Source organism: Monopterus albus, unplaced genomic scaffold, assembly GCF_001952655.1.
Source record: "Monopterus albus unplaced genomic scaffold, M_albus_1.0 scaffold246.1, whole genome shotgun sequence".
Lineage (NCBI taxonomy): Eukaryota > Metazoa > Chordata > Actinopteri > Synbranchiformes > Synbranchidae > Monopterus > Monopterus albus.
Window position 1 is genome coordinate 367,867 of NW_018128126.1, and position 10,542 is coordinate 378,408.

The window sequence follows — 10,542 nt, forward strand, 5'->3', positions numbered from 1 at the left end:
AGACTCACAACACACACAGGGTGACCCCTACAAAGGTTTTGAAGTGTTTCCAGTCACTGTTATGTAATAGCAGCTCCAATAGCAAGTGGAAACATATGCTATGCAATAACCTTGTGTAGTGGAAGGGGTCTGCTGTTGCTCAGTATTAGCAAAGCTGAGATAGACTCACTTCCAAACAGTTACTCCTGTACCATTATAACTGAGAGATGTTTCACAGACAACACATTCCAAGGAAGGAAAATGTAAGATTTAGAAAAGTGCTTATCATGTGGGCACAAATGAAATGTTCCACATGAAAGAACATTTTTAAAATTCCTCCCTTCCTACCTCTGTCTCCTCCTGAACAGTCAAATATCCTATGGTCCTGTGTTGCAGGTCCCTACTGTGGGCAGCCGCACAGTGGCAGCCATTAATGTCAGTGTTCAGGGTGAGAACACCTCGATGACTAAGAAGACTAAGATTGCCATTGAGCCTCCTGCTTTCATTCATATCATCCAGACTGATAAACCTATCTACAAACCTGGACAGACTGGTAGGTGTCTGATGTCACGGGCCAGAATCCTATTCACTAACGTTTAAAGTGTTAAAGCTTCCTGCTGTGTGGAAGACTTGGTAAAACTGCTGCAGTCGTACTGTTCATCTTGCCCACATTATGCACACGGAACTGCTTATTAATTCTGCTGAACTTGCACAGTTTTGGGCTGCTTTTAATATGTGCATAATGCTGAGCCTTCACTTGACGACTTTAGGAATCACATTTATATTCAGAATTTGGAGGAAGGGTTATTCCTCCTCAAGAGGAATAGCATAATAATAAGGTAGAGGCTGTTTGTAATCCATGTGAAGTTCTCTTCATCTTTTTGAGGGGGGAGACTGGCAAGACGAGTGCACAGGCTTGTGCAACCTCAGTGGCTGTGCATAGCCACAGCACCTGGTATGCCTCCATCCAATTACTAACCAGGCACAGGCCTGCTCATATTCTAAGACTGGATAAGACTGGGCATGATCGGGGAAGCATGGCGCTGTAATCTGTGTGAAGTGTTCATTAAAAGAAAACATCCAGTGCAAATTTTGAGGGGTTTTTTTGGCTATGTGTGATGTTTGGAACCAGTATGTTGGTGCTAAATTAATATAACCTTGAGGTGATAAAATGTGAGCCAGCACTTTATCCAACTTGACATCTCTCTGACACCTCATTTTGTTATGATTGGTATTTTCTAAATGGTTGTTCCACCCATTTGGTATTGGACTTACATGGAGAAGTTAGACGTCTTTTGAGACAGAGTTTAAAAAGAATGGTTGAATTTGGAGAAGCAGAGACAGGGACCCCCTTTTTTAATTCTGTATTTGAACCACAAAACAAGAGCTCCTACTGTACATGTACCATAATGCAATTCAGTAGTGGCTGAAAGGCTGGGTGCTTATCTGGTATGAAGGGTTAAATTCCTTGCCCCAGTTTTTACCTCTGGTTTTCTGTCAACAATTTGAAGTCTAAAGTCCATTCTGAGATTCCTTGTGGTGAGCAAAATGATTTCTGAGTCTAATATACTAATTAAAATTAAAGAGGACTCCAGTCAGTTTTAACTGACATGGTTGGTTCAACTCAGCCTTTGAAAACAGCTGGTCACAGTGTCTTCTGTGACTGAGGAGGAGCTCTGAGTCTCAGAAAAGACAATGTCAGAGTGACTTCATTAGGGTGGTCTTGGCTTGGGCTCGCTGATTACAAAATTATACTTTGATTATGTGATTGATTGATTACATGCAGCTTGAAAGATGTCAGTGGGAATTACAATGTGTTATTGAGTTGCATCATGGGGTCCAGTGGTTTTGGAGCTAAAGTCAGGATACTTTGACGTGCGTTGCTTCAGTGTTAGTCTTTTTCTTTTTAATCTGTCTCTCAGCCTTATGGAAGTGCAATAATAAATCACTGGAGTGTCACTTAAGACTCGTTTCTCATTAGCCTAAAACTTCACTAGAAAATTTGTGCTCTTTTTGTTTGTACGCTATATATAGAAAATTTGAAGGTGCAGTGTGCTGTAGGATTTCATTCTCTTTATTATCATTGCTGTTTTCTCACAATTTCATGTATTACAGTATATTAATATTCTAAACTGATAGTAATTATTATAATTTTTTTTTTTTCTAAAGTCCAGTTCCGGGCTGTCTCCATGGATTCACATTTCATTCCTGTAAATCGTGTGGTAAGTTTTATTCTATTTCTGAATCATGTGATACTGTGTGATGTGTTCCAACCAGTGAACTTTGTAATCTGGTGTGATTTCTGCTAAGCAGTTGGTGAATCTGAGGAGCAAGGTCTATTTTGGTTCATGAGAGTGGGAGGCGAAAGGAGGGCTGTTTGTTGATTTTCGAAGACAGTGTGGGTGTGAAGCTCTGTGTGGAGTAGTGTGATAAACATGCTGTCAGAGTTCATTTGGCACACACTGCATTTGACCCAAACATCTGAATCAATATGGGCTCGAGGCCTTTTCTGTTTGTGATGACAGGCTGAAAACAAGAAATCCATTCAGATGTATCTAGAAACGATTCTAGTTTGTTACAAAGTGGTGAATTCCATCACAAAACAGACTCAATATTAAAGCTGCACTCTATCACACATTATGCCACTTCTTGTTTCAGCCTGTCTCTGAATAAATTATTTGAACCTAAATGTGATGGTTTTTTATGGCTGCAGCATTACCATATGAAAATATTCTGCATGTCCTGTGCATCATTTACAAACACTTAACCGAAAACATAGCTTAATGCAAATACTTACTATTAAAACTTTGACATCTTGACTGGCTTTCATTACAGAACTCAAGCTTATAATGCATGACCTTCGGTTTATCACAAGTTTTTGCAGTGGAAAAACTAAACTAGATCATTTTCTTCTGTGAGCCAGCTACAGCTAAAAATCACTTATACTACACTAATGTAAAAACTTTTTCCTACTCAAGAAATAGAGTAGAATATTGACACATTTATGGAAAGGCTTTACTCGTGTATTCTAATTGTATAATATGCAAATGCTGTGTGCAGCTAAGCGGCTTTTTACATGAATGTTTTGTTTTTTTCTTTTCAGTACGAAGTGGTGGGGCTCCAGGTAAGAAACAGCACAAAATGTTTGCATTAGAAACTGAATTAGGTTCTAATCAGACATTGCCAGCTCTCCCACCAAATGCTAAGTGATTTATTCATTTTCTTTTTTTAAATAGATTTTTAGGACTTTTGCCATCATTTTAGGTGCATGATATTCAGTCCGCGACTGGAATCAAACCGGTAACGTTGCAGTTACTGTATGTTGCGTGAACCTTAGATGTTTCTGTAAGCGGCAGTGCATTTCCAAGTGAAACAGTATGGTGTGGGATTTGATTAGACTGTTGATGAACTGACTTCAAAGTGGGTGCGGCTTGCCCCAGATACATTTGATTGGATTAATATATGTGTATGCGCTCAAGTTTAGGATGGCTCATTATAGATATTTTATCAGAGTAAAGACATGGATCTTGATAAACTGCTGCAAAGATGATTTTTTTTGTTTGTTTGTTTGTTTACATATGTGACAAAAACCCAGAGAAAACACATTCAAAGAGGATTGCAAGTTGGAAAATAAGATTTGTTTCACAGGGTCTTTACAGATGATCATGATACAGACAGGCAGGCTGGGTAAAGGGCATATGCACATTGTTTGCCTGTCATATAATTCTGTTCATGTAATGTAACACCCATACTTGAAAACTCATGTATGTGGGATTGTAAAATGTTTGGTGAATTTTGGCTTAGTCCATATTCCCAAAAAAGATAAATAAGCAGGCTGGGTAAAGGGCATATGCACATTGTTTGCCTGTCATATAATTCTGTTCATGTAATGTAACACCCATACTTGACAACTCCTATATGTGGGATTGTAAAATGTTTGGTGACTTTTGGCTTAGTGCTAGTACCCAAAAAAGACAGTGTAACATTGGTATCAACCAATCGGGAGAGAGACACTAGTCTGAATGGGTTGAAAAATAGAAACTCATAGACTGCACAAGTTGTCACCATGAGTCTGTCATTGTTTTGCACCCATAGGCTTGTAATATAATGCAGAATGGAGCAGCCTCCAGTAAACCTGCCTGTTTCATTATTGTATGCAGGATCCCAATTCAAATCGCATTGCCCAGTGGTTGGATAAATCCCTTGCTAGCGGCATCCTTGATCTTTCCCACCCCCTGATTCCAGAGGCGCCCCAAGGAAGATACACGATCACTGCCTCAACCGACAAAGGAGAGCAAATATCCCACAGCTTCGATGTCAAGGAATATGGTCTGCTATATTATATATTTGACATTAAAGATACAGAATTCACTTAAGGTAGCACTAGCATGAAACTCGGTCCACTCTTCTCTGCCCAGTGCTCCCTCTCCCTGCTCAGCTATGCTCTGCCCAACCCTTCAAATATTCATTATGAAATTAAAAGAAATGAAATCTCTGATTGGTTTGAGAGGTCAATTCTGCTCAAAACCTTTTAGAAACTAATATCTGTGTTGCTCAGTGAGTCTAGGTCACAGGAGGCTTCGACAGCAGCTCTCATTAAGACGAGTTTTGGAGCAGATTTCTACAGCAAAAATATTGAAAAAACTTGCATATTGTAGCTTTTAAAAAGATGAGTTTATATACATTTTGAGTTGTAAGATTTTGATTCTGTTTGCTTTAGTTTTGCCAAAGTATGAGGTGAAGGTTCACCTGCCCAGTGTGATAACCATCCTGGACAAAGAGGCAACGCTAAAGATTTGTGGAAAGTGAGTGTCCAACTTAAACAGGACCGCCAGAGGCTAACATTAGCACTCAAGTTTAGAATGGACCAGTGTACACTGGCTTCACAAAGTATTCAGAACCCTTCACTTTACATCTTTAAATGTTCACAATGTATTGTGTTTTAATAGACCTTTTTCACAGCTGACATTTTGACTTGTCATAGTAGGAAGAGGTGTAACTGATAACGCTCACGATGGCTGCATTCCATTTATGTGAGCCACTTCCAGAATCATGGTTTCGTGCACGCTGGCTGAGTGGCATGGTTTAGTGGGACGCTCAGTGGAACTCAGTCATTGTTAATGTTAATTACACATGTGCTTTTTCTGCGGTGACTATTCAAAATGTTTGCTGTGAAAAAGGTCTATTAAATGGATAAAAATGTCATTTTTGCCCATCGGTTGACACTTAATAACCCATAATGAGAAAGTAAAAATATGTTTTTATAATTCTTTGCAAATGTATTAAAAGTCAAAAAACTGAGACCCCTTATTTAGCTAAAGCTCCGTCCTTGTGCTGTGTCCTGCAGATACACCTATGGGAAACCTGTTCTTGGTGCAGTCAAGGCAGTGGTTTGTAGAAATGCTTTCCAGTTTTACTGGAATTCACACCTTTCCGAGAATGACATCTGCAGGAATTACATAATGACTGTGAGATGAGAAAAAAAAAATCTTTTTTTTTAACCAGTTTTATTTAATTTCAATTTGAAATTCACCCATGTTTTTATTTTGTAGACGGAAAAAAGTGGTTGTGCTACGCAAACGGTGAACCTGACAGAGTTCTCCCTCGACAGCACTAAGTACCTTGATCATTTTGATGTGAAGGCTGAAATGGAGGAGTATGGCACAGGTAAGCTGGACAAATACCAGATGTTGTTCACTGATGATTGAGCAGTAATTCCTCATGAGCTGTGGTTTGTATGTTTACTGCCATCCAGGGATTGTCCTGGAAGGCACTGGGCAGGCCAGCTTCACCAATATCATCAGAAAGGTCACCTTTGAGGATTTGCCTGCAACATTTAAGCGAGGCATCCCGTTTGAGGGAAAGGTAACCAGTCTGGGAGCTACAGCCGACTGTCACCTGCCACCGCAAAAATCATTTCTTTTTTATTCTGGGGCTAGCAGTGTCGCCAGTCCGCTACTTTGGTCCCAGCTGAAATATTTATCGATGGATTGGTTACATAACATTTTGTACGTTATTTCATGGTCCCATAGGATTGATTCATAAGGATGACCCTAATCCCAATGATTCCAAGACTTTATTTCATTTATCCTGGGAAATATCAACATCTAGTGGATGGATTGGCACAAAATGTAGTTTTTATTTGTTGTGACCTTTATGGTTTCCAGATGATGTATCCTAATGACTTCTTTGATCCCTGAGCCATAAGGTTCGCATTTCTTGGATCTGAATTAAGCAAATCTGGAATACTTTGTCACTGCATTTTGGGAAAAAAACTGTGCCACGTTTAGTGATGTTGCTGAATCTAGAATCTGAAAGTGAACTGATTTGGAGTGTAATCTTTGGATTCTGTTCAGTTAGCAGTGCACACAACAGGATGTTAAATTTAGTAAATGAGTTGGGTAGTTTCCAATAGTACATGCGACATATCAAAATCACGTGACCAGATTACCCAGTACTGATTGCATTCATGCTCACTAGAGGATGAATCCCGTAGATTTTGGACACTTTATTAGCTGTGCCACCCTTTGCACATAGCACATACTATAAAAGCTTTCCATGATTATTCTGAACATATTCACACGTCCAGTGAGAATAATCCCTTTAGCTTTAACTCAAATGACCAGCACCACAAAGTTTACAGTTTTGATCCTCCTGGATTTTCTGGCGACTGTGTTGAGGAATAATGACGCTGATGGATCTTAAAAGTTTGCTTTGGGTTAGTTTCTACTTTCTGACATGTTGGCAGGTCAAAATGACGGGCCCAGGCAACCACCCTATTGCCAATGAGCCAGTGTACCTGCTCGGTGGTGACTCCCAAAACTTAACGTTGACAACAGACATGAAAGGCATGGCTTCGTTTTCTCTGGACACCTCCCTCTGGACTGACCATTTCAGTCTGACGGTTGGTCACTGTTCTCCTGTTATTCTGAACCTGTTTATTTAACAACTAGTTTAGTATTCATCAGTTTTCTGATCAGTATCTAGTTAAAGAAACTTTCATCTGATCCATTGTATTGAATGTGGCCCACATAGGTGTACGTTTTGTTTAAATGAGGGGGTTTAATGTTGCTTTGTGGTTGAGAAGTGAAGGCTGACAAATAATCATGAGTTTGACGTTTGACTTGTTGCTGTTGTATCAACAGGCGCGGCCCACAGCGAAGAATATATATGAACCAGGTGTGTCTGATAAGCGTAGACCAGAGTACAAACCGGCCCAGCACTACATCCCAGCATTTTACTCCAAGAGCAGTAGTTTTCTGAAGCTCATGCAGGTCAGCGAGAAGATCTCCTGTGACAAAGATGTAGCCGTGCGTGCACAGTACATTATCCAGGGGCAGGAGCTAAAGATGGGACAGGAAGTCCTTGACTTCTTTTATCTGGTATGTGTTACAGGGTATTAGCTACTCTGAGTATGTAAAGAACCATCTGGTGCTGTGTAGCAGATGAATGGCACAATGCTGATTATTTGTGGTTTAAGAAAATGTAATGTAAAAGTTTTGGAAAATATTTTACCACATACAATCTTTGGGAATGCTATGGTGTTCAAAACATGCTTTATTTGTACCTACTTTGTGTGTAAAAGTTCCCATAACACTTCTGATTAGCTGGAAGTGATGTCAGTGACATCCACCATTTTTGAGACCACTTAGACCATAAATCTGTATTATGGCATTGACTAGTTCAGCAGTAATTAAACCACTGTAATGAGTTTGTCTCTGAAAGGGCTGTTCATGGAGGTGGGCACTGAGTGTGTAAAAACACATTCAGGAATACTTTCTCCTTTTAATGTGAAAAACACACATTAACAAACATCTGTACCTGCAACTTCTTTTAATATAGGTGATGTCCAGAGGTGACATTGTGCAGCATGGTCGTGTCCCAGTGGCTGTTAAAGCAGGAACAGGTACAAACTAGTGTTATTTGATCTAACAAGTCTAATCTTAAAGCACGAGTCTGGTGATATTCTTTAGTTCTCATGAAAATAACAAGCAACAGTGGAAGTAACCCACTTATAAGTACGCCAGCCTAACGCAAGCCAAAATATCTTATTGCTCTGTGCCATGGAGCGCTGTTCTTAAAAAAAAAACAAAACAACCCAGCAATGACCAGATTGCAGTGGGTGATGCTGTACCTTCATCACATGAACACAACAGCCACTGTAGTTTGTTTTCAATCCCACATCCTATCTTCTGTCCTGCTGCTGTAAAAAATTTACACAGTACCCAGGAAATACAATATACTCCAAGTAAGTGAGATTTGACAGAAACTACAGTGCCCATCTGTCTGAGGAAATTCCTGAGCCTTTGTAATAAAACTTCTGTACATTTACTACATCAATATAATAAATTATCGTGAGGTGAACTAACACTAGTCTTGTCTTGAGATTTCTTGACAATAACAACAGAAGTTAGCCTAGAGTAGCTAATTTGCTAGGTCATCTTCAAGCTAGCATTGCCGCTGAATCTTTGTACATGTGTTAAATAAGAGGTTTTATGTATTGTTATACTTGTTATACTTATGTCATACATCACATGACACATTTGTTTGTCTTTCTGTTTTTCACACCACAGCCAACAAAGGAGAGTTGTCCATATCACTCCACCAGGTGACAAACCTGGCCCCATTTGCCCAGGTGGTCGTCTACACTGTGATGCCCACTGGAGAGGCTGTGGCCGACAGTCAGGACTTCCCCATTCAGCTGTGCCTAAATAATAAGGTAGTTCACAGCCACAACAGAATGAATCCAAGACTTCAATTCACTTCTGATATACACTGATCAGCCATGACATTATGACCACCTGCCTAATACTGTTTACATAGGAGTCAATGTGGTAGCTGGTTGACACTCGTGTCACTCTAAAGCTCACTGTTCATCTTCTGTGAATCCATTTGCTTCCACAGTTCTACTGTCAAGAAGAGCACAGATGTGTCTACAATTCAGTGAAAAACTGATGTAAAAGGAGTGAAACTGTGGTCGTGAGGACGAGTTAGAGAGAATGTTTTAGACCAATCCAACAGCCTCACCACTCTAGGTGTGATATCACCACTACAGCCCCTGACTCTTTCTCTTCATAGATACCAATGGACAGTGTTTCTCATTTTCAACCATTTTAACAAAGATTCAAATACATTTTAATCTTTTGAAAAGTACAAATGGAAGTTAAAAGTTTAATCTACAGTAGATCAACCTCATCATCAGTGAGCCGTGGGCGTCCATGACCCTGTCTCCAGTTCACCATTTGTCCTTCCTTAGACACTGTTGGTAGGTACTAACCACTGCAGACCAACAACACCCACCAAGACCTGCAGTGTGGGAGATGCTCTGACCCAGTCATCTCACCCTTCACAGTTTGGCCCTTGTCAGAGTCACTCAGATCCTTACACTTGTCCATTTTCCTGCTTCCAACACATCAAGTTTGAGGACTGAATGTTCACTTGCTGCCTAATATACCCCACACACTGACAGGTGCCACTGTAACAGGTAGTCAGTGTTATTCACTTCACCTGCCACTGGTCATAATCTTATGCCTGATCGGTGTATATAACCCCAAATCAGAAAAAGTTGGAACCTTATGTAAAATCAAAATTAAAACTATAAATGGTGATTTGTAAATCATCTGTGTCCTGTATTATACCGAAAACAATAGAGCAGCACATTATTTGATGTGATACTACATTAAATTTATTCTTTGTTCAATTCTGATGTCTGAAGCACATTCCAAAAAATGTTGGGGCGGTTGCAATTCAGCGCCAGTAATGAAGTAAAATAATGAAATGATTCCATGTGAAACAGGTGACTGCATCATGATTTGGTACAACAGTGGCATCCAGGAAAGGCCGAGTCCTTTAGGAGCACAGATGGGCCGAGGACCACCAGTTTGTCAATGTACTGTATGTGTCAGAAAAAGACTGAAATGTTTACAACTGATCTTCCTCAGAGAAAGATACAAAGAGATTTGGATATGTCACCCTCTGTGGTGCAGAACATCATTAAAAAATTCAAGGAATCTGGAGGGATTTCAGTGCATAAAGTGCACAAGCCTAAGCTGGATGACGGTGCTCTCTGATCCCTCAGACGGCGGTGCATCAAGAACCATCACTCTTCTATAAGCGATATAACCACATGGGCTCAGGATGACTTTGGCTCACCTGTGTCAGGCACTACAATATGTAGTTACATCCATAAATGCTGCTGTAAACCGTACTGTGCCAAAAGGAGGCTCTATGTCAACAGTGTCCAGAAGCTCAGTTGACTGCTCTGGGCTCAGAGGCATCTGGGATGGACCATCACACAGTGGAAACTTGCACTGTGGTCAGAAGAATCAGTGTTTCAGGTCTCTGTTGGAAGGAATGGATGCTCGGGACCAAAGACAGAAAAGAGCCATCCAGACTTTTACTATCAACAAGTCCAAAAGCCAGGGTCTGTCATGGTCTGGGGTTGTGTCAGTGCCCTTGGCAAAGCTAACTTCCACTTCTGTGACGGCTCCATTAATGCTGAACAATACACAGAGGTTTTGGAGCAACATCTGCTGCCTTCAAGACGACGTCTTTTCCAGAGAT

At 40.3% G+C, this 10,542-nt stretch overlaps 1 protein-coding gene across 1 annotated transcript in view; it reads left to right on the forward strand.

Moving 5' to 3' along the window:
* LOC109972088 (alpha-2-macroglobulin) overlaps window positions 1-10,542 on the forward strand; it is a 35,924-nt gene that overhangs the window by 3,964 nt on the left and 21,418 nt on the right. The window contains exons 3-14 of the mRNA XM_020620725.1: window positions 376-532; window positions 2,149-2,201; window positions 3,083-3,103; window positions 4,140-4,308; window positions 4,700-4,784; window positions 5,327-5,447; window positions 5,532-5,646; window positions 5,735-5,844; window positions 6,728-6,883; window positions 7,125-7,361; window positions 7,822-7,885; window positions 8,553-8,698. Coding sequence (XP_020476381.1) covers window positions 376-532; window positions 2,149-2,201; window positions 3,083-3,103; window positions 4,140-4,308; window positions 4,700-4,784; window positions 5,327-5,447; window positions 5,532-5,646; window positions 5,735-5,844; window positions 6,728-6,883; window positions 7,125-7,361; window positions 7,822-7,885; window positions 8,553-8,698 — 1,434 coding nt within the window. The remainder of the gene's footprint in view (window positions 1-375; window positions 533-2,148; window positions 2,202-3,082; window positions 3,104-4,139; window positions 4,309-4,699; window positions 4,785-5,326; window positions 5,448-5,531; window positions 5,647-5,734; window positions 5,845-6,727; window positions 6,884-7,124; window positions 7,362-7,821; window positions 7,886-8,552; window positions 8,699-10,542) is intronic.